General features: G+C 51.2%; 1 protein-coding gene across 1 annotated transcript in view; it reads right to left on the bottom strand.

Moving 5' to 3' along the window:
- Window positions 1–23,023, bottom strand: part of LOC121584279 (extracellular matrix organizing protein FRAS1-like) — a 272,736-nt gene that overhangs the window by 87,644 nt on the left and 162,069 nt on the right. The window contains exons 33-36 of the mRNA XM_045225959.1: window positions 13,874–14,070; window positions 13,143–13,296; window positions 1,156–1,238; window positions 790–970 (exon numbers count right to left, since the gene is read on the bottom strand). Coding sequence (XP_045081894.1) covers window positions 790–970; window positions 1,156–1,238; window positions 13,143–13,296; window positions 13,874–14,070 — 615 coding nt within the window. The remainder of the gene's footprint in view (window positions 1–789; window positions 971–1,155; window positions 1,239–13,142; window positions 13,297–13,873; window positions 14,071–23,023) is intronic.

Raw genomic sequence — 23,023 nt, forward strand, 5'->3', positions numbered from 1 at the left:
CTGTACGGTCCTGTGACGTATAGTGCCAAAAAATCCCCATCTGCGGCTCTCTGTTTCCACATTTTCTGTCCTATTCAGACGAATAATCGATTTTCTCTTCCTCCAAGTGAGACAGCCCAGCCTGGGAGACAGCATATGTAGTGAGTCCAGCCACTGTGGTTCCATCTTGCTATGATATTCTCAGCCGGATTTAGAGCTCTCAACATGAAAGAATACGAAAAACATTTCATAAAATTTAAAGAAGACCACTTTTTCTTGTTCACAGATTACCAAAATCGCATCATGCTGAAGTTTTAACGAGTCTGCAAACATTTAAATGGTATCTCTGTGACGCTCAGTGGACATTTAGGAGAAAATGATCTGTCGTCAGTAATATATGAAACAGTGCCAATATTGTTCTGTCAATAAGTATGATCATATCTATTTTACAGTTGTAAGACATGTGAAATCTTATAGTACTGTTTATAATTTGATTTATTTCTATATTTAGAAATAATATTTCTCATATTTTCATAATATTTGTACTATGTATTTGAGCCTGTGTCCTCAAAAGTGAGTACACCTTAGCAATTTATAACTATTGTTACCAGAAAGATGAGTTCCAGACCTTTCTAAAACGATGCAACATTACCAGTTACTGTGTATGGCCATCTCATGAAAAATTATTACATTTGTCTATTTAGGCGGAAATCAAAATGTTGCCCCATCATTCAAGCCTCCTTAACATCCCCCTCTCAAACAACAGGCATGTCAGAGACCACCTCTCTTCTCCTCTAGCCCTCCCCATACCTGCGGCCAGCTGCAGGCCTCTGTTAACTGTCATCCTCGGTCCTTCAGTCTTCCTGACGTCCATGGTGAAGGTGAGCCGTCCGGTGCTGGTGTGGATGCCGTCGGTCAGGGAGAAGGCTAGCTCGTCACTGCCCCCGCTGGCCGCGTCAGGGGCGTACACCAGCAGCAGGTCCAACACGTCCTGGTAGTAGGATTGAAATTGATTAATTGATTAGTCGATCGAGGGCATCCGGATCGTTAACTCAGCTTTATTCACCTATTTATGTAACAAAATAAAAAACAATTATTTGATTAATCAATGTCTAATCGGCCCTAGCACTCATCAAGTAATTGATTCTGGATACTTTGTGTTGAACTCATCCCTACCTGGTAGGTGAATGTGGAGCCCTGAGACAGGACCCTACCGTTCTCCAGAGGCTGGGAGTAGAACTGGCGTCTACGCAGCTTGCCTGAAAACAGGAGCATTGTGGCATAGTTTGAGTTTGTGGGGTTACAGCTTGCCTGAACAGAATGATAATAATGATATGTAGGTTTGATTTATTTAGCAGAAGAAAGGGAGAAACAGAGTAGATATATAAATAATACATCTAAGTAGAAAACCCTTGAATCCTGGTAACTTGAGTCAGGGGCATGCGTACCTGTGTGTGTGTGTCAATGAAGGATGTGTTTTGCGCTGGGCAATGTTGTTTAGCAGAGGCTGTCTGGCAGGCAGGCAGGCACACAGACAGGGGAGGAGACAGGCAGGCAGACAGGGGAAGGAGACAGGCAGGCAGACAGGGGAAGGAGACAGGCAGGCAGGCAGACAGACAGGGGAGGAGACAGGCAGGCAGGCAGACAGGGGAGGAGACATGCAGACAGACAGGGGAGGAGACAGTAAAGAGGACTGGGCCTCTATAGCCTCTATAGTTTTAGTTTTAGAAGGTGTGACAGGGCTTTATGGGAGGGTTTATGTTGCTTTTACTGCCTGCAGTTTGTGAGGAATGGGTCGGTGCAGGGACCTGACATTACAGAGAGAGTTAGAGGTAGGGATGGAGAGAGAGTTAGAGGGAGGGATGGAGGGAGAGTTAGAGGGAGGGATGGAGAGAGAGTTAGAGGGAGGGATGGAGGGATGGAGGGAGGGATGGAGGGAGAGTTAGAGGTAGGGATGGAGAGAGAGTTAGAGGTAGGGATGGAGAGAGAGTTAGAGGTAGGGATGGAGAGAGAGTTAGAGGGAGGGATGGAGGGAGAGTTAGAGGGAGGGATGGAGGGAGAGTTAGAGGGAGGGATGGAGAGAGAGTTAGAGGGAGGGATGGAGAGAGAGTTAGAGGGAGGGATGGAGGGAGAGTTAGAGGGAGGGATGGAGGGAGAGTTAGAGGGAGGGATGGAGGGAGAGTTAGAGGGAGGGATGGAGGGAGAGTTAGAGGGAGGGATGGAGGGAGAGTTAGAGGGAGGGATGGAGGGAGAGGTAGAGGGAGGGATGGAGGGAGAGTTAGAGGGAGGGATGGAGGGAGAGTTAGAGGTAGGGATGGAGGGAGAGTTAGAGGGAGGGATGGAGAGAGAGTTAGAGGGAGGGATGGAGGGAGAGTTAGAGGGAGGGATGGAGGGAGAGTTAGAGGGAGGGATGGAGGGAGAGTTAGAGGGAGGGATGGAGGGAGAGTTAGAGGGAGGGATGGAGGGAGAGTTAGAGGTAGGGATGGAGGGAGAGTTAGAGGGAGGGATGGAGGGAGAGTTAGAGGGAGGGATGGAGGGAGAGTTAGAGGTAGGGATGGAGGGAGAGTTAGAGGGAGGGATGGAGGGAGAGTTAGAGGGAGGGATGGAGGGAGAGTTAGAGGGAGGGATGGAGGGAGAGTTAGAGGTAGGGATGGAGGGAGAGTTAGAGGGAGGGATGGAGAGAGAGTTAGAGGGAGGGACGGAGGGAGAGTTAGAGGGAGGGATGGAGGGAGAGTTAGAGGGAGGGATGGAGGGAGAGTTAGAGGGAGGGATGGAGGGAGAGTTAGAGGTAGGGATGGAGGGAGAGTTAGAGGGAGGGATGGAGGGAGAGTTAGAGGTAGGGATGGAGGGAGAGTTAGGAGGGAGGGATGGAGAGAGAGTTAGGAGGGAGGGATGGAGGGAGAGTTAGAGGGAGGGATGGAGGGAGAGTTAGGAGGGAGGATGGAGGGATGGAGGGAGAGTTAGAGGGAGGGATGGAGGGAGAGTTAGAGGGAGGGATGGAGAGAGAGTTAGAGGGAGGGATGGAGAGAGAGTTAGAGGGAGGGATGGAGGGAGAGTTAGAGGGAGGGATGGAGGGATGGAGAGAGAGTTAGAGGGAGGGATGGAGGGAGAGTTAGAGGGAGGGATGGAGGGATGGAGAGAGAGTTAGAGGGAGGGATGAAGGGAGAGTTAGAGGGAGGGATGGAGAGAGAGTTAGAGGGAGGGACGGAGGGAGAGTTAGAGGGAGGGAGGAGAGAGAGTTAGAGGGAGGGATGGAGGGAGAGTTAGAGGGAGGGATGGAGGGAGAGTTAGAGGGAGGGATGGAGGGATGGAGAGAGAGTTAGAGGGAGGGATGGAGGGATGGAGAGAGAGTTAGAGGGAGGGATGGAGGGATGGAGAGAGAGTTAGAGGGAGGGATGGAGGGATGGAGAGAGAGTTAGAGGGAGGGATGGAGGGAGAGTTAGAGGAGGGATGGAGGGAGAGCTAGAGGATGGAGGGATGGAGAGAGAGTAGGAGGGGGATGGAGGGATGGAGAGAGAGTTAGAGGGAGGGATGGAGGGATGGAGAGAGAGTTAGAGGGAGGGATGGAGGGAGAGTTAGAGGGAGGGATGGAGGGAGAGTTAGAGGGAGGGATGGAGAGATGGAGAGAGAGTTAGAGGGAGGGATGGAGGGAGAGTTAGAGGGAGGGATGGAGGGATGGAGGGAGAGTTAGAGGGAGGGATGGAGGGAGAGTTAGAGGGAGGGATGGAGAGAGAGTTAGAGGTAGGGGGGGGAGGGAGAGTTAGAGGGAGGGATGGAGAGAGAGTTAGAGGGAGGGATGGAGGGAGAGTTAGAGGGAGGGATAGGGAGAGAGTTAGAGGGAGGGATGGAGGGAGAGTTAGAGGGAGGGATGGAGAGAGAGTTAGAGGTCGGGATGGAGAGAGAGTTAGAGGTAGGGATGGAGGGAGAGTTAGAGGGAGGGATGGAGGGAGAGTTAGAGGGAGGGATGGAGAGAGAGTTAGAGGGAGGGATGGAGGGATGGAGAGAGAGTTAGAGGGAGGGACGGAGGGAGAGTTAGAGGGAGGGATGGAGGGAGAGTTAGAGGGAGGGATGGAGAGAGAGTTAGAGGTAGGGATGGAGGGAGAGTTAGAGGGAGGGATGGAGGGAGAGTTAGAGGGAGGGATGGAGAGAGAGTTAGAGGGAGGGATGGAGAGAGAGTTAGAGGGAGGGATGGAGAGAGAGTTAGAGGGAGGGATGGAGAGAGAGTTAGAGGGAGGGATGGAGAGAGAGTTAGAGGGAGGGATGGAGGGAGAGTTAGAGGTAGGGATGGAGAGGGAGTTAGAGGTAGGGATGGAGAGAGAGTTAGAGGGAGGGATGGAGGGAGAGTTAGAGGGAGGGATGGAGAGAGAGTTAGAGGTCGGGATGGAGAGAGAGTTAGAGGTAGGGATGGAGGGAGAGTTAGAGGGAGGGATGGAGGGAGAGTTAGAGGGAGGGATGGAGGGAGAGTTAGAGGGAGGGATGGAGAGATGGAGAGAGAGTTAGAGGGAGGGACGGAGGGAGAGTTAGAGGGAGGGATGGAGGGAGAGTTAGAGGGAGGGATGGAGAGAGAGTTAGAGGGAGGGATGGAGGGAGAGTTAGAGGGAGGGACGGAGGGAGAGTTAGAGGGAGGGATGGAGAGATGGAGAGAGAGTTAGAGGGAGGGATGGAGAGAGAGTTAGAGGGAGGGAAGGAGGGAGAGTTAGAGGGAGGGATGGAGGGAGAGTTAGAGGGAGGGATGGAGGGAGAGTTAGAGGGAGGGATGGAGAGAGAGTTAGAGGGAGGGAGGAGGGAGAGTTAGAGGGAGGGATGGAGGGAGAGTTAGAGGGAGGGATGGAGGGAGAGTTAGAGGGAGGGATGGAGAGAAGAAGAGTAGAGGGATGGAGAGAGAGTTAGAGGGAGGGACGGAGGGAGAGTTAGAGGGAGGGAGGAGGGAGAGTTAGAGGGAGGGATGGAGGGAGAGTTAGAGGGAGGGATGGAGGGAGAGTTAGAGGGAGGGATGGAGAGAGAGTTAGAGGGAGGGATGGAGGGATGGAGAGAGAGTTAGAGGTAGGGATGGAGGGATGGAGAGAGAGTTAGAGGGAGGGATGGAGAGAGAGTTAGAGGGAGGGATGGAGAGAGAGTTAGAGGGAGGGATGGAGAGAGAGTTAGAGGGAGGGATGGAGGGGGAGAGAGGGATGAGAGAGAGTAGAGGGAGGGATGGAGGGAGAGTTAGGAGGGAGGGATGGAGAGAGAGAGAGGGAGGATGGAGGGAGAGTTAGAGGGAGGGATGGAGGGGAGAGTAGAGGGAGGGATGGAGGGAGAGTTAGAGGGTAGGGATGGAGGGAGAGTTAGAGGGAGGGATGGAGAGAGAGTAGAGGGAGGGATGGAGGGAGAGTTAGAGGGAGTGGATGGAGGGAGAGTTAGAGGGAGGGATGGAGAGAGAGTTAGAGGAGGATGGAGGGAGAGTTAGAGGGAGGGATGGAGAGAGAGTTAGAGGGAGGGAGAGGGATGGAGAGAGAGTTAGAGGGAGGGAGGAGGGAGAGTTAGAGGGAGGGATGGAGGGAGAGTTAGAGGAGGGATGGAGAGAGAGCTAGAGGGAGGGATGGAGGGAGAGTAGAGGAGGGATGGAGGAGAGTTAGGAGATGGAGGAGAGTGAGGGAGGAGAGAGAGTTAGAGGAGGGACGGAGAGAGAGTTAGAGGGAGGGATGGAGAGAGAGTTAGAGGGAGGGATGGAGGGAGAGTTAGAGGGAGGATGGAGAGAGAGTTAGAGGGAGGGATGGAGAGAGAGTTAGAGGGAGGGATGGAGGGAGAGTTAGAGGGAGGGATGGAGAGAGAGTTAGAGAGGAGGGAGAGGAGGAGGGATGGAGGGAGAGTTAGAGGGAGGGATGGAGGGAGAGTTAGAGGGAGGGATGGAGGGAGAGTTAGAGGGAGTGGATGGAGGATGGAGAGAGAGTTAGAGGGAGGGATGGAGGGAGAGTTAGAGGGAGGGATGGAGAGAGAGTTAGAGGGAGGGATGGAGGGAGAGTTAGAGGGAGGGATGGAGGGAGAGTTAGAGGGAGGGATGGAGGGATGGAGAGAGAGTTAGAGGGAGGGATGGAGAGAGAGAGTTAGAGGGAGGGATGGAGGGAGAGTGAGGGAGGGATGGAGGGAGAGTTAGAGGGAGGGATGGAGGGAGAGTTAGAGGGAGGAGAGAGAGAGTTAGGAGGGAGGGATGGAGGGAGAGTTAGAGGGAGGATGGAGGGAGAGTTAGAGGGAGGGATGGAGGGAGAGTTAGAGGGAGGGATGGAGAGAAGGGAGAGAGAGTTAGAGGGAGGGATGGAGGGAGAGTTAGAGGGAGGGATGGAGGAGGAGAGTTAGAGGGAGGGATGGAGGGAGAGTTAGAGGGAGGGATGGAGGGAGAGTTAGAGGGAGGGATGGAGAGAATGAGGGAGGGATGGAGGGAGAGTTAGAGGGAGGGATGGAGGGAGAGAGTTAGAGGGAGGGAGGGAGGGATGGAGAGAGAGTTAGAGGGAGGGATGGAGAGAGAGTTAGAGGGAGGGATGGAGGGAGAGTTAGAGGGAGGGATGAGGGAGAGAGTTAGAGGGAGGGATGGAGGGAGAGTTAGAGGGAGGGATGGAGAGAGAGTTAGAGGGAGGGATGGAGGGAGAGTTAGAGAGGAGGATGGAGAGGAGAGTTAGAGGGAGGGATGGAGGGAGAGTTAGAGGGAGGGATGGAAGGAGAGTAGAGGTAGGGTGGAGGGAGAGTTAGAGGGAGGGATGGAGAGAGAGTTAGAGGGAGGGATGGAGGGAGAGTTAGGAGGGATGGAGGGAGAGTTAGAGGGATGGAGGGAGAGTTAGAGGGAGGAGGGATGGAGGGAGAGAGTTAGAGGGAGGGATGGAGGGAGAGTTAGAGGGAGGGATGGAGGGGAGAGTTAGAGGAGGGATGGAGGGAGAGTTAGAGGGAGGGATGGAGGGAGAGTTAGGAGGGAGGGATGGAGGGAGAGTTAGAGGGAGGGATGGAGGGAGAGTTAGAGGGAGGGATGGAGGGAGAGTTAGAGGGAGGGATGGAGAGAGAGGAGAGTTAGAGGGAGGGATGGAGGGAGAGTAGAGGAGGGATGGAGGGAGAGTGAGAGGGAGGGATGGAGGGAGAGTTAGAGGGAGGGATGGAGAGAGAGTTAGAGGGAGGGATGGAGAGAGAGAGAGGGAGGGATGGAGGGAGAGTTAGAGGGAGGGATGGGAGGAAGGAGAGAGAGTTAGAGGAGGGATGGAGGAGTTAGGAGGGAGGGATGGAGGATGAGAGATAGAGGGAGGGATGAAGGAGAGTTAGAGGGAGGGATGGAGAGAGAGTTAGAGGGAGGGATGGAGGGGAGATTGAGGGAGGGATGGGAGAGAGTTAGAGGGAGGGATGGAGGGAGAGTTAGAGGGAGGATGGAGGGAGAGTTAGAGGTAAGGGATGGAGGGAGAGTTAGAGGGAGGGATGGAGAGAGAGTTAGAGGGAGGGATGGAGGGAGAGTTGAGGGAGGAGGATAGAGAGAGTTAGAGGGAGGGATGGAGAGATGGAGAGAGAGTTAGAGGGAGGGATGGAGGGAGAGTTAGAGGGAGGGATGGAGGGATGGAGGAGAGTTAGAGGGAGGGACGGAGGGAGATTAGGGGAGGGATGGAGAGAGAGTGTAGAGGGAGGGATGGGAGAGAGAGTGAGAGAGGATGGAGGGAGAGTTAGAGGGAGGGATGGAGGGATGGAGAGAGAGTAGGAGGATGGAGGGAGAGTTAGGGAGGGAGGTGGAGGGATGGAGAGAGAGTTAGAGGGAGGGATGAAGGGAGAGTTAGAGGGAGGGATGGAGAGAGAGTTAGAGGGAGGGATGGAGGGAGAGTTAGAGGGAGGGATGGAGAGAGAGAGTTAGAGGGAGGGATGGAGGGAGAGTTAGAGGGAGGGATGGAGGGAGAGTTAGAGGGAGGGATGGAGGGATGGAGAGAGAGTTAGAGGGAGGGATGGAGGGATGGAGAGAGAGTTAGAGGGAGGGATGGAGGGATGGAGAGAGAGTTAGAGGGAGGGATGGAGGGAGGAGAGAGAGTGAGGGAGTGGATGGAGGGAGAGTTAGAGGGAGGGATGGAGGGAGAGTTAGAGGGAGGGATGAGGATGGAGAGAGAGTTAGAGGGAGGGATGGAGGGATGGAGAGAGTTAGAGGGAGGGATGGAGGGATGGAGAGAGAGTTAGAGGGAGGGATGGAGAGAGAGTTAGAGGGAGGGATGGAGGAGAGTTAGAGGGAGGGATGGAGGGAGAGCTAGAGGGAGGGGATGGAGAGAGAGTAGAGGGAGGGATGGAGGGATGGAGAGAGAGCTAGAGGGAGAGGAGGAGAGTTAGGGAGGGAGGATGGAGGGAGAGTTAGAGGGAGGGATGGGAGAGAGTTAGAGGTAGGGATGGAGGGAGAGTTAGAGGGAGGGATGGAAGGAGAGTTAGAGGGAGGGATGGAGAGAGAGCTAGAGGGAGGATGGAGAGAGAGTTAGAGGGAGGGATGGAGAGAGAGTTAGAGGGAGGATGGAGGGAGGAGGAGTAGAGGGAGGGATGGAGAGAGAGTTAGAGGGAGGGATGGAGAGAGAGTTAGAGGGAGGGATGGAGGGATGGAGAGGAGAGTTAGAGGGAGGGACTGAGGGAGGGATGGAGGGAGAGTTAGAGGGAGGGATGGAGGGAGAGTTAGAGGGAGAGAGGGAGGAGTTAGAGGGAGGGATGGAGAGAGAGTTAGAGGTAGGGATGGAGGGAGAGTTAGAGGGAGGATGGAGAGAGAGAGAGAGGGAGGGATGGGAGAGAGTTAGAGGGAGGGATGGAGGGAGAGTTAGAGGGAGGGATGGAGAGAGAGTTAGAGGGAGGGATGGAGGGAGAGTTAGAGGGAGGGATGGAGAGAGAGTTAGAGGGAGGGATGGAGAGAGAGTTAGAGGGAGGGATGGAGGGAGAGTTAGAGGGAGGGATGGAGGGAGAGTTAGAGGGAGGGATGGAGAGATGGAGAGAGAGTTAGAGGGAGGGACGGAGGGAGAGTTAGAGGGAGGGATGGAGAGAGAGTTAGAGGGAGGGATGGAGGGAGAGTTAGAGGGAGGGATGGAGGGAGAGTTAGAGGGAGGGATGGAGAGATGGAGAGAGAGTTAGAGGGAGGGACGGAGAGAGAGTTAGAGGGAGGGATGGAGGGAGAGTTAGAGGGAGGGATGGAGGGAGAGTTAGAGGGAGGGATGGAGAGATGGAGAGAGAGTTAGAGGGAGGGACGGAGGGAGAGTTAGAGGGAGGGATGGAGGGAGAGTTAGAGGGAGGGATGGAGGGAGAGTTAGAGGGAGGGATGGAGAGAGAGTTAGAGGGAGGGACGGAGGGAGAGTTAGAGGGAGGGATGGAGAGAGAGTTAGAGGGAGGGATGGAGAGAGAGTTAGAGGTAGGGATGGAGGGAGAGTTAGAGGGAGGGATGGAGAGAGAGTTAGATGGAGGGATGGAGGGAGAGTTAGAGGGAGGGATAGGGAGAGAGTTAGAGGGAGGGATGGAGGGAGAGTTAGAGGGAGGGATGGAGAGAGAGTTAGAGGTCGGGATGGAGAGAGAGTTAGAGGTAGGGATGGAGGGAGAGTTAGAGGGAGGGATGGAGGGAGAGTTAGAGGGAGGGATGGAGGGAGAGTTAGAGGGAGGGATGGAGAGATGGAGAGAGAGTTAGAGGGAGGGACGGAGGGAGAGTTAGAGGGAGGGATGGAGGGAGAGTTAGAGGGAGGGATGGAGGGAGAGTTAGAGGGAGGGATGGAGGGAGAGTTAGAGGGAGGGATGGAGAGAGAGTGAGGGAGGGATGGAGGGAGAGTAGAGGGATGAGGTGGAGGGGAGAGGGATGGAGAGAGAGTTAGAGGGAGGGATGGAGAGAGAGTTAGAGGGAGGGATGGAGGGAGAGTTAGAGGGAGGGATGGAGAGAGAGTTAGAGGGAGGGATGGAGGGAGAGTTAGAGGGAGGGATGGAGAGAGAGTTAGAGGGAGGGATGGAGGGAGAGTTAGAGGGAGGGATGGAGAGAGAGTTAGAGGTAGGGATGGAGGGAGAGTTAGAGGGAGGGATGGAGGGAGAGTTAGAGGGAGGGATGGAGAGAGAGTTAGAGGTAGGGATGGAGGGAGAGTTAGAGGTAGGGATGGAGGGAGAGTTAGAGGGAGGGATGGAGAGATGGAGAGAGAGTTAGGAGGGAGGGACGGAGGGAGAGTTAGAGGGAGGGATGGAGGGAGAGTTAGAGGGAGGGATGGAGAGAGAGTTAGAGGGAGGGATGGAGGGAGAGTTAGAGGGAGGGACGGAGGGAGAGTTAGAGGGAGGGATGGAGAGAGAGAGTTAGAGGTAGGGATGGAGGGAGAGTTAGAGGGAGGGATGGAGGGAGAGTTAGAGGGAGGGATGGAGGGAGAGTTAGAGGTGGGAAGAGAGAGTTAGAGGGAGGGATGGAGGGAGAGTTAGAGGGAGGGAGAGGAGAGTTAGAGGGAGGGATGGAGAGAGAGTTAGAGGGAGGGATGGAGAGAGAGTTAGAGGTAGGGATGGAGGGAGAGTTAGAGGGAGGGACGGAGGGAGAGTTAGAGGGAGGGACGGAGGGAGAGTTAGAGGGAGGGACGGAGGGAGAGTTAGAGGGAGGGACGGAGGGAGAGTTAGAGGGAGGGACGGAGGGAGAGTTAGAGGGAGGGATGGAGAGAGAGTTAGAGGTAGGGATGGAGGGAGAGTTAGAGGGAGGGATGGAGGGAGAGTTAGAGGGAGGGATGGAGAGAGAGTTAGAGGGAGGGATGGAGAGAGAGTTAGAGGGAGGGATGGAGGGAGAGTTAGAGGGAGGGATGGAGAGAGAGTTAGAGGGAGGGATGGAGAGAGAGTTAGAGGGAGGGATGGAGAGAGAGTTAGAGGTAGGGATGGAGAGATGGAGGGAGAGGTAGAGGGAGGGACGGAGGGAGAGTTAGAGGGAGGGATGGAGAGAGAGTTAGAGGGAGGGATGGAGGGATGGAGAGAGAGTTAGAGGTAGGGATGGAGGGATGGAGAGAGAGTTAGAGGTAGGGACGGAGGGAGAGTTAGAGGTAGGGATGGAGAGATGGAGGGAGAGTTAGAGGTAGGGATGGAGAGAGAGTTAGAGGGAGGGATGGAGAGAGAGTTAGAGGGAGGGATGGAGGGAGAGTTAGAGGGAGGGATGGAGGGAGAGTTAGAGGTAGGGATGGAGAGATGGAGGGAGAGTTAGAGGGAGGGATGGAGAGATGGAGAGAGAGTTAGAGGGAGGGACGGAGGGAGAGTTAGAGGGAGGGATGGAGAGAGAGTTAGAGGTAGGGATGGAGGGAGAGTTAGAGGGAGGGATGGAGGGAGAGTTAGAGGTAGGGATGGAGAGAGAGTTAGAGGGAGGGATGGAGGGAGAGTTAGAGGGAGGGATGGAGGGAGAGTTAGAGGTAGGGATGGAGAGAGAGTTAGAGGGAGGGATGGAGAGAGAGTTAGAGGGAGGGACGGAGGGAGAGTTAGAGGGAGGGATGGAGAGAGAGTTAGAGGGAGGGATGGAGGGATGGAGAGAGAGTTAGAGGTAGGGATGGAGGGATGGAGAGAGAGTTAGAGGTAGGGACGGAGGGAGAGTTAGAGGTAGGGATGGAGAGATGGAGGGAGAGTTAGAGGTAGGGATGGAGAGAGAGTTAGAGGGAGGGATGGAGAGAGAGTTAGAGGGAGGGATGGAGGGAGAGTTAGAGGGAGGGATGGAGAGAGAGTTAGAGGTAGGGATGGAGGGATGGAGAGAGAGTTAGAGGTAGGGATGGAGGGATGGAGAGAGAGTTAGAGGTAGGGACGGAGGGAGAGTTAGAGGTAGGGATGGAGAGATGGAGGGAGAGTTAGAGTAGGGATGGAGAGGAGTTAGAGGGAGGGATGGAGAGAGAGTTAGAGGGAGGGATGGAGGGAGAGTTAGAGGGAGGGATGGAGGGAGAGTTAGAGGTAGGGATGGAGAGATGGAGGGAGAGTTAGAGGGAGGGATGGAGAGATGGAGAGAGAGTTAGAGGGAGGGACGGAGGGAGAGTTAGAGGGAGGGATGGAGAGAGAGTTAGAGGTAGGGATGGAGGGAGAGTTAGAGGGAGGGATGGAGGGAGAGTTAGAGGGAGGGATGGAGGGAGAGTTAGAGGGAGGGATGGAGGGAGAGTTAGAGGGAGGGATGGAGGGAGAGTTAGAGGGAGGGATGGAGGGAGTGGAGTGGAGAGTTAGAGGAGGGATGGAGGGATGGAGAGAGAGTTAGAGGGAGGGATGGAGAGAGAGTTAGAGGGAGGGATGGAGAGAGAGTTAGAGGTAGGGATGGAGGGAGAGTTAGAGGGAGGGATGGAGAGAGAGTTAGAGGGAGGGATGGAGAGAGAGTTAGAGGGAGGGATGGAGAGAGAGTTAGAGGGAGGGATGGAGAGAGAGTTAGAGGTAGGGATGGAGAGATGGAGGGAGAGGTAGAGGGAGGGATGGAGGGAGAGGGAGAGAGAGGGAGGGAGGGATGGAGAGAGAGTTAGAGGGAGGGATGGAGGGAGGAGAGAGAGTTAGAGGAGGGGGGATGGAGAGAGAGTTAGAGGGAGGGATGGAGAGAGAGTTAGAGGAGGGATGGAGGGAGAGTTAGAGGGAGGGATGGAGAGAGAGTTAGAGGGGGAGGGAGAGAGAGAGTTAGAGGTAGGGATGGAGGGATGGAGAGAGAGTTAGAGGTAGGGATGGAGGGATGGAGAGAGAGTTAGAGGTAGGGAGGAGGAGAGTTAGAGGTAGGGATGGAGAGATGGAGAGAGAGTTAGAGGTAGGGATGGAGGGAGAGTTAGAGGGAGGGATGGAGAGAGAGTTAGAGGGAGGGATGGAGGAGGGATGGAGGGAGAGTTAGAGGTAGGGATGGAGAGATGGAGGGAGAGTTAGAGGGAGGGATGGAGAGATGGAGAGAGAGTTAGAGGGAGGGATGGAGAGATGGAGGGAGAGTTAGAGGTAGGGATGGAGAGAGAGTTAGAGGGAGGGATGGAGAGAGAGTTAGAGGGAGGGATGGAGGGAGAGTTAGAGGGAGGGATGGAGGGATGGAGAGAGAGTTAGAGGGAGGGATGGAGGGATGGAGGGATGGAGGGAGATTAGAGGTCAAGCGCGCTTTATTTCTCTATGTGTGTGTGTGTGTGTGTGTGTATGTCCAGTCTCATGTGTGTGGGTGCGTGTTTGTGTGCTCGCATGCGTCCGTGTTTGTCTCCGCGTGTGTGTGTGTGTGTCCGTACCGTAGGCAGGTTGCTTGGTGACGGTGATGATGATGTCACTGTCTGGTGTGTCTTGGTCCAGGACGTTGAGAGAAGAGTTAGTGATGACCACTCCTGAGTTCTCCTCCACCTGGACCCTGTTCACTGACACCACCGGCACCGTCTCCCCTTTACTCTGCTGACACACACACACACACACACACACACACACACACACACACACACAAGCAAAGAGGAGAGCGTAACCACACACAAACACGCGCACACACGCGCACACACATACACACAGCTCTGTCAGGATCATCAATTCACCTCAATGCCCTAGCAGACCAATTGATACCATTTTTATGGTGGTTGGGATTGCGTTGTGGGAAAATACAAGCTTGATGTCGTTATCACAGCACAAGAAAATCCATTAATCTTGACTGAAAGTTTTCTTTGTGAACTTTGTAATGGGGTTAATTGTTGTCGTTTATTACTATGAATAACCTAATATTTGTAAACAAACAGCTTCAAAATATTGAGTAAAGCAGTTATGCTGATCTCATGGACTATGAGTCCCAGCATCCATAGCTCCGTCTATGAATTACATTTCTTTAGCCCCAACTCTCAAACCGTAGTAGTAGTATGAAACATTTATGAACTCACTAACTGTAAGTCGCTCTGCATATGAGCGTCTGCAAAATGACTAAAATGTATAAATGTAGTAGTAGTAGTAGTAGTAGTAGTAGTAGTAGTATAGTATTATTTACCTTTATGTCTATATAGACATTGAAGGCCTCTGTCTGACTGGACCCATCACTGATGTAGAAAGAGAAGGTGTCCTGGTAGTGATGGTCAGTGTTCTGGACGTTCTGAACGTAGAAGATGTGGTCAGTCGTCAGGTCATCCACAGAGAAGGGAACCTCTGGACTGATGATGCGGGTATTTGAACCGCCCATCGAGCCCACTGGGAGACAGAGGACGAGACCAGAATGGGAAGTGAGATCTCACAAACTACAACCGAGATACACTACATGACCAAAAGTATGTGGACACTTGCTCGTCGAATATCTCGTTCCAAAATCATGGGATGAATATGGAGTTGGTCCCCTCTTTGCTGCTATAACAGCCTCCACTCTTCTGGGAAGGCTTTCCACTAGATGTTGGAACATTGCTGTGGGGACTTGCTTCCATTCAGCCATAAAAGCATTAGTGAAGTCGGGCACTGATGTTGGGCGATTAGGCCTGGCTCACAGTCGGCGTTCCAATTCATCCCAAAGGTATTCGATGGGGTTGAGGTCAGGGCTCTGTGCAGGCCAGTCAAGTTCTTCCACACCGATCTCAACAAACCATTTCTGTATGGACCTTGCTTTGTGCACGGGGGCATTGCCATGCTGAAACAGGACAGGGCCTTCCCCAAACAGTTGCCACAAAGTTGGAAGCACAGAATCATCTAGAATGTCATTGGAACTAAGGGGCCTAGCCCGAACCATGAAAAACAGCCCCAGGCCATTATTCCTCCTCCACCAAACTTTACAGTTGGCACTATGCATTCGGGCAAGTAGCGTTCTACTGGCATCCGCCAAACCTAGATTAGTCTGTTGGACTGCCAGATGGGTGAAGCGTGATTCATTACAAAATGACTTGTTGGAAAGGTGGCATCCTATGACGGTGCCACGTTGAAAGTCACTGAGCTCTTCAGTAAGGCCATTCTACTGCCAACGTTTGTCTATGGAGATTGCATTGCTGTGTGCTCGATTTTATACACCTGTCAGCAACAGGGGTGGCTGAACTAGCCGAATCCAAAATTTGAAGGGGTGTCCCCATACTTTTGTACAGTGGAGGAAAAAAGTATTTAGTCAGCCACCAATTGTGCAAGTTCTCCCACTTAAAAAGATGAGAGAGGCCTGTAATTTTTATCATAGGTACACGTCAACTATGACAGACAAAATGAGAAAAGAAAATGCAGAAAATCACATTGTAGGATTTTTAATTAATTTATTTGCAAATTATGGTGGAAAATAAGTATTTGGTCAATAACAAAAGTTTCTCAATACTTTGTTATATACCCTTTGTTGGCAATGACACAGGTCAAACATTTTCTGTAAGTCTTCACAAGGTTTTCACACACTGTTGCTGGTATTTTGGCCCATTCCTCCATGCAGATCTCCTCTAGAGCAATGATGTTTTGGGGCTGTCGCTGGGCAACACGGACTTTCAACTCAAAGATTTTCTATGGGGTTGAGATCTGGAGACTGGCTAGGCCACTCCAGGACCTTGAAATGCATCTTACGAAGCCACTCCTTCGTTGCCCGGGCGGTGTGTTTGGGATCATTGTCATGCTGAAAGACCCAGCCACGTTTCATCTTCAATGCCCTTGCTGATGGAAGGAGGTTTTCACTCAAAATCTCACGATACATGGCCCCATTTATTCTTTCCTTTACACGGATCAGTCGTCCTGGTCCCTTTGCAGAAAAACAGCCCCAAAGCATGATGTTTCCACTCCCATGCTTCACAGTAGGTATGGTGTTCTTTGGATGCAACTCAGCATTCTTTGTCCTCCAAACACGACGAGTTGAGTTTTTACCAAAAAGTTATATTTTGGCTTCATCTGACCATATGACATTCTCCCAATCCTCTTCTGGATCATCCAAATGCACTCTAGCAAACTTCAGACGGGCCTGGACCTGTACTGGCTTAAGCAGGGGGACACGTCTGGCACTGCAGGATTTGGAGTCCCCCGGCGGCGTAGTGTGTTACTGATGGTAAGCTTTGTTACTTTGGTCCCAGCTCTCTGCAGGTCATTCACTAGGTCCCCCCCGTGTGGTTCTGGGATTTTTGCTCACCGTTCTTGTGATCATTTTGACCCCACGGGGTGAGATCTTGCGTGGAGCCCCAGATCGAGGGAGATTATCAGTGGTCTTGTATGTCTTCCATTTCCTAATAATTGCTCCCACAGTTGATTTCTTCAAACCAAGCTGCTTACCTATTGCAGATTCAGTCTTCCCAGCCTGGTGCAGGTCTACAATTTTGTTTCTGGTGTCCTTTGACAGCTCTTTGGTCTTAATAATAATAATAAGTGCCGGCTGTAGCACGAAGCGTGCTACCTAGCCGTTTTTCTCGAACAGAGTCAGAGTCAACACAATAGCCATTGTGTGCCGGGTGTAGCACGAAGCTAGCTAGCTAGCCGTTCTTCAAACAAAGTCAACACAGTGGCCATTGCTAGCTACCCAACACGACTAGCTAACTGTACGGTAGTAGCTAAATACAATATACTTGTCCTAGCTAGCCAACGTCTAATCATTGCTGCGTCATGAAAGGAACTTGACACAGACACGAATGATCTGTTTAGTGTGTTATCACACTATTGGTGGTTTGTTGTGACCAAGTGTTGGTGCTATACGGTGTGTTATTGTTATTGGATGCTAGCTTGCTAGTTAGCTATGGTCTCATAGTTGAATAAAGTGGGTTGAGTCTATTCCTTTAAACATTGAACCGCTGTGGTTCACAACAATTCTGATTTCTAAAGGTGGAAGTTGGGAGAGTTTTTGTTCGGGTGGTTCAGTGAAACAATTTTAGTTTCTGAGGTAGAAGTTTTTGGTGAGGGAGGCCCTGCTCTCTCTGCTCCCAGATGCTTAGCTCATTTCATTCCGATCTCCTCTACATTTTTGTAGCCATTTGCTACAGCCTGTCAACTATGCCTCTGCCTATCCCTGTTCTCTCCTCTCTGCACAGGCTACACAAACGCACCACACCGCGTGGCTGCTGCCTCTCTAACCTGGTGGTCCCTGCACGCACCACCCACGTGGAGTTCCAGGTCGCAGGCAGCCTCTGGAACTGCCGTTCTGCTGCCAACAAAGCTGACTTCATCCCAGCCTATGCCAACCTCCAGTCCCTCGACTTCCTGGCGCTGACGGAAACATGGATCACCACTGAAAACACTGCTACTCCTACTGCTCTCTCCTCGTCTGACCATGTGTTCTCGCATACCCCGAGAGCATCTGGTCAGAGGGGTGGTGGTACAGGAATCCTCATCTCTCCCAAGTGGACATTCTCAATTTTCCCCTAACCCATCTGTCTATCTCCTCATTTGAATTCCATGCTGTCACAGTCACTAGCCCATTTAAGCTTAATATCCTTGTCATCTATCGCCCTCCAGGTTCCCTTGGAGAGTTCATCAATGAGCTTGACGCCTTGATAAGTTCCTTCCCTGAGGATGGCTCACCCTCACAGTTTTTGGGGGATTTCAACCTCCCTATGTCCACATTTGACTCATTTCTCTCTGCCTCCTTCTTTCCACTCCTCTCCTCTTTTGACCTCACCCTCTCACCGTCCCCCTACTCACAAGGCAGGCAATACGCTTGACCTCATCTTCACTAGATGCTGCTCCTCTACTAATCTCACTGCAACTCCCCTCCATGTCTCCGACCACTACTTTGTTTCCTTTTCTCTCTCGCTCTCCTCCCACACTACTCACTCTGCCCCTACACAGATGGTAATGCGCCGCCGCAACCTTCGCTCTCTCTCTCCCACTACTCTCTCCTCTTCCATCCTATCATCTCTTCCCTCTGCTCAATCCTTCTCCCTCCAATCTCCTGATTCTGCCTCCTCAACCCTCCTCTCCTCCCTTTCTGCATCCTTTGACTCTCTGTGTCCCCTATCCTCCCGGCCGGCTCGGTCCTCCCCTCCAGCTCCGTGGCTTGATGACTCATTGCGAGCTCACAGAACAGAGCTCCGGGCAGCGGAGCGGAAATGGAAGAAAACTAAACTCCCTGCCGACCTGGCATCTTTTCACTCCCTCCTCTCTACATTTTCTTCATCTGTTTCTGCTGCTAAGGCCACCTTCTACCACTCTAAATTCCAAGCATCTGCCTCTAACCCTAGGGAAGCTCTTTGCCACATTTTCCTCCCTCCTGAATCCTCCTCCCCCCTCCTCTCTCTCTGTGGATGACTTCGTCAACCACTTTGAAAAGAAGGTTGACGACATCCGATCCTCGTTTGTTAAGTCTAATGACACTGCTGGTCCTGCTCACACTGCCCTACCCTATGCTTTGACTTCTTCTCCCCTCTCTCTCCAGATAAAATCCTGCGACTTGTGACTGCAGGCCGCCCAACAACCTGCCCGCTTGACCCCATCCCCTCCTCCCTTCTCCAGACCATCTCCGGTGACCTTCTCCCCTACCTCACCTCGCTGATCAACTCATCCTTGACCGCTGGCCATGTCCCTTCCGTCTTCAAGAGAGCGAGAGTTGCTCCCCTTCTCAAAAACCAACACTCGACCCCACTGATGTCAACAACTACAGACCAGTATCCCTTCTTTCTTTTCTTTCCAAAACTATTGAGCGTGCCGTCTTTAGCCAACTCTCTTGCTATCTCTCTCAGACTGACCTTCTTGATCCAAACCAATCAGGTTTCAGGACTGGTCATTCAACTGAGACTGCTCTTCTCTGTGTCACGGAGACTCTCCGCACTGCTAAAGCTAACCTCTCTCTCCTCTGCTCTTGTCCTTCTAGACCTGTCTGCTGCCTTTGATACTGTGAACCATCAGATCCTCCCTCTCCACCCTCTCCGAGCTGGGCATCTCCGGCGCGGCTCACTCCTGGATTGCGTCCTACCTGACCGGTCGCTCCTACCAAGTGGCGTGGCGAGAAGCTGTCTCCGCACCACGTGCTCTCACCACTGGTGTCCCCCAGGGCTCAGTTCCAGGCCCTCTCCTTTTCTCCCTATACACCAAGTCACTTGGCTCTGTCATATCCTCACATGGCCTTTCATATCATTGCTACGCTGACGATACACAACTAATCTTCTCCTTTCCCCCTTCTGATAACCAGGTGGCGAACCGCATCTCTGCATGTCTGGCAGACATATCAGTATGGATGACGGATCACCACCTCAAGCTGAACCCTGGCAAGACGGAGCTGCTCTTCCTCCCGGGGAAGGACTGCCCGTTCCATGATCTCGCCATCACGGTTGACAACTCCGCTGTGTCCTCCTCCCAGAGTGCGAAGAGCCTAGGCGTGACCCTGGACAACACCCTGTCGTTCTCCGCCAACATCAAGGCGGTGACCCGCTCCTGCAGGTTCATGCTCTACAACATTCGGAGAGTACGACCCTGCCTTACACAGGAAGCGGCACAGGTCCTAATCCAGGCACTTGTCATCTCCCGTCTGGACTACTGCAACTCGCTGTTGGCTGGCCTCCCTGCCTGTGCCATTAAACCCCTACAACTCATCCAGAATGCCGCAGCCCGTCTGGTGTTCAACCTTCCCAAGTTCTCTCACGTCACCCCCTCCTCCGCACACTCCACTGGCTTCCAGTTGAAGCTTCGCATCCGCTACAAGACCATGGTGCTTGCCTATGGAGCAGTGAGGGGAACGGCACCTCTGTACCTTCAGGCTCTGATCAGTCCCTACACCCAAACGAGGGCATTGCGTTCATCCACCTCTGGCCTGCTGGCTCCTTCCTCTGCGGAAGCATAGCTCCCGCTCAGCCCAGTCAAAACTGTTCGCTGCTCTGGCACCCCAATGGTGGAACAAGCTCCCTCACGACGCCAGGACAGCGGAGTCACTCACCACCTTCCGGAGACATTTGAAACCCCACCTCTTTAAGGAATACCTGGGATAGGATAAAGTAATCCTTCTAACCCCCCCCCCCCCAAATTGTAAAGTGGTTATCCCACTGGCTATAGGGTGAACGCACCAATTTGTGAGTCGCTCTGGCTAAGAGCGTCTGCTAAATGACGTTAATGTGCCCTTGAGCAAGGCACTTAACCCTAATTGCTCCTGTAAGTCGCTCTGGATAAGAGCGTCTACTAAATGACTAAAATGTAAATGTAATAATAATAATAATAATAATAATAGTCTTGGCCATAGTGGAGTTTGGAGTGTGACTGTTTGAGGTTGTGGACAGGTGTCTTTTATACTGATAACAAGTTCAAACAGGTGCCATTAATACAGGTAACGAGTGGAGGACAGAGGAGCCTCTTAAAGAAGAAGTTACAGGTCTGTGAGAGCCAGAATTCTTGCTTGTTTGTAGGTGACCAAATACTTATTTTCCACCATAATTTGCAAATAAATTCATTAAAAATCCTACAATGTGATTTTCTGGAATTTTTTTCTCAATTTGTCTGTCATAGTTGACGTGTACCTATGATGAAAATTACAGGCCTCTCTCATCTTTTTAAGTGCGAGAACTTGCACAATTGGTGGCTGACTAAATACTTTTTTCCCCCACTGTATATATAGTGTATGAAGTGGTGTCAACATACTGCTGTATATATAGTGTATGAAGGGGTGTCCCCATACTGCTGTATATATAATGTATATATAGTGTATGAAGGGGTGTCCACATACTGCTGTATATATAGTGTATGAAGGGGTGTCCACATACTGCTGTATATATAGTGTATGAAGGGGTGTCCACATACTGCTGTATACAGTGGGGAAAAAAAGTATTTAGACAGCCACCAATTGTGCAAGTTCTCCCACTTAAAAAGATGAGAGAGGCCTGTAATTTTCATCATAGGTACACGTCAACTATGACAGACAAAATGAGGGAAAAAAATCCAGAAAATCACATTGTAGGATTTTTAATGAATTATTTGCAAATTATGGTGGAAAATAAGTATTTGGTCATTAAACAAAAGTTTCTCAATACTTTGTTATATACCCTTTGTTGGCAATGACACAGGTCAAACGTTTTCTGTAAGTCTTCACAAGGTTTTCACACACTGTTGCTGGTATTTTGGCCCATTCCTCCATGCAGATCTCCTCTAGAGCAGTGATGTTTTGGGGCTGTCGCTGGGCAACACGGACTTTCAACTCCCTCCAAAGATTTTCTATGTGGTTGAGATCTGGAGACTGGCTAGGCCACTCCAGGACCTTGAAATGCTTCTTACGAAGCCACTCCTTCGTTGCCCGGGCGGTGTGTTTGGGATCATTGTCATGCTGAAAGACCCAGCCACATTTCATCTTCAATGCCCTTGCTGATGGAAGGAGGTTTTCACTCAAAATCTCACGATACATGGCCCCATTCATTCTTTCCTTTACACGGATCAGTCGTCCTGGTCCCTTTGCAGAAAAACAGCCCCAAAGCATGATGTTTCCACCCCCATGCTTCACAGTAGGTATGGTGTTCTTTGGATGCAACTCAGCATTCTTTGTCCTCCAAACACGACGAGTTGAGTTTTTACCAAAAAAGTTCTATTTTGGTTTCATCTGACCATATGACATTCTCCCAATCCTCTTCTGGATCATCCAAATGCACTCTAGCAAACTTCAGACGGGCCTGGACATGTACTGGCTTAAGCAGGGGGACACGTCTTGCACTGCAGGATTTGAGTCCCTGGCGGCGTAGTGTGTTACTGATGGTAGGCTTTGTTACTTTGGTCCCAGCTCTCTGCAGGTCATTCACTAGGTCCCCCCGTGTGGTTCTGGGATTTTTGCTCACCGTTCTTGTGATAATTTTGACCCCACGGGGTGAGATCTTGCGTGGAGCCCCAGATCGAGGGAGATTATCAGTGGTCTTGTATGTCTTCCATTTCCTAATAATTGCTCCCACAGTTGATTTCTTCAAACCAAGCTGCTTACCTATTGCAGATTCAGTCTTCCCAGCCTGGTGCAGGTCTACAATTTTGTTTCTGGTGTCCTTTGACAGCTCTTTGGTCTTGGCCATAGTGGAGTTTGGAGTGTGACTGTTTGAGGTTGTGGACAGGTGTCTTTTATACTGATAACAAGTTCAAACAGGTGCCATTAATACAGGTAACGAGTGGAGGACAGAGGAGCCTCTTAAAGAAGAAGTTACAGGTCTGTGAGAGCCAGAAATCTTGCTTGTTTGTAGGTGACCAAATACTTATTTTCCACCATAATTTGCAAATAAATTCATTAAAAATCCTACAATGTGATTTTCTGGATTATTTTTTCTCAATTTGTCTGTCATAGTTGACGTGTACCTATGATGAAAATTACAGGCCTCTCTCATCTTTTTAAGTGGGAGAACTTGCACAATTGGTGGCTGACTAAATACTTTTTTCCCCCACTGTATATAGTGTATGAAGGGGTGTCCACATACTGCTGTATATATAGTGTATGAAGGGGTGTCCACATACTGCTGTATATATAGTGTATGAAGGGGTGTCCACATACTGCTGTATATATAGTGTATGAAGGGGTGTCCACATACTGCTGTATATATAGTGTATACAGTGCCTTGCAAAAGTATTCATCCCCCTTGGCATTTTTCCTATTTTGTTGTATTACAACCTGTAATTTAAATAGATTTTTATTTGGATTTCATGTAATGGACATACACAAAATAGTCAAAATTGGTGAAGTGAAATGAAAAAAATAACTTATTTTTAAAAAATCTAAAAAATAAATAACGGAAAAGTGGTGTGTGCATATGGATTCACCCCATTTGCTATGAAGCCCCTAAATAAGATCTGGTGCGACCAATTACCTTCACATAATTAGTTAAATAAAGTCCACCTGTCTGCAATCTAAGTGTCACATGATCTGTCACATGATCTCAATATATATACACCTGTTCTGAAAGGCCCCAGAGTCTGCAACACCACTAAGCAAGGGGCACCACCAAGCAAACGGCACCATGAAGACCAAGGAGCTCTCCAAACAGGTCAGGGACAAAATTGTGGAGAAGTACAGATCAGGTTTGGGTTATAAAAAAATATCCGAAACTTTGAACATCCCACGGAGCACCGTTACACTCCACAGAGCTGGGTTTTACGAAAGAGTGGCCAGAAAAAATTGCCATTGCTTAAAGAAAAAAATAAGCAAACGTTTGGTGTTCGCCAAAAGGCATGTGGGAGACTCCCCAAGCAATGGAAGAAGGTACTCTGGTCAGATGATACTAAAATTGAGCTTGTTGGCCATCAAGGAAAACGCTATGTCTGGCGCAAACCC

This window comes from Coregonus clupeaformis, chromosome 16, assembly GCF_020615455.1.
Source record: "Coregonus clupeaformis isolate EN_2021a chromosome 16, ASM2061545v1, whole genome shotgun sequence".
NCBI classification, from domain to species: domain Eukaryota; kingdom Metazoa; phylum Chordata; class Actinopteri; order Salmoniformes; family Salmonidae; genus Coregonus; species Coregonus clupeaformis.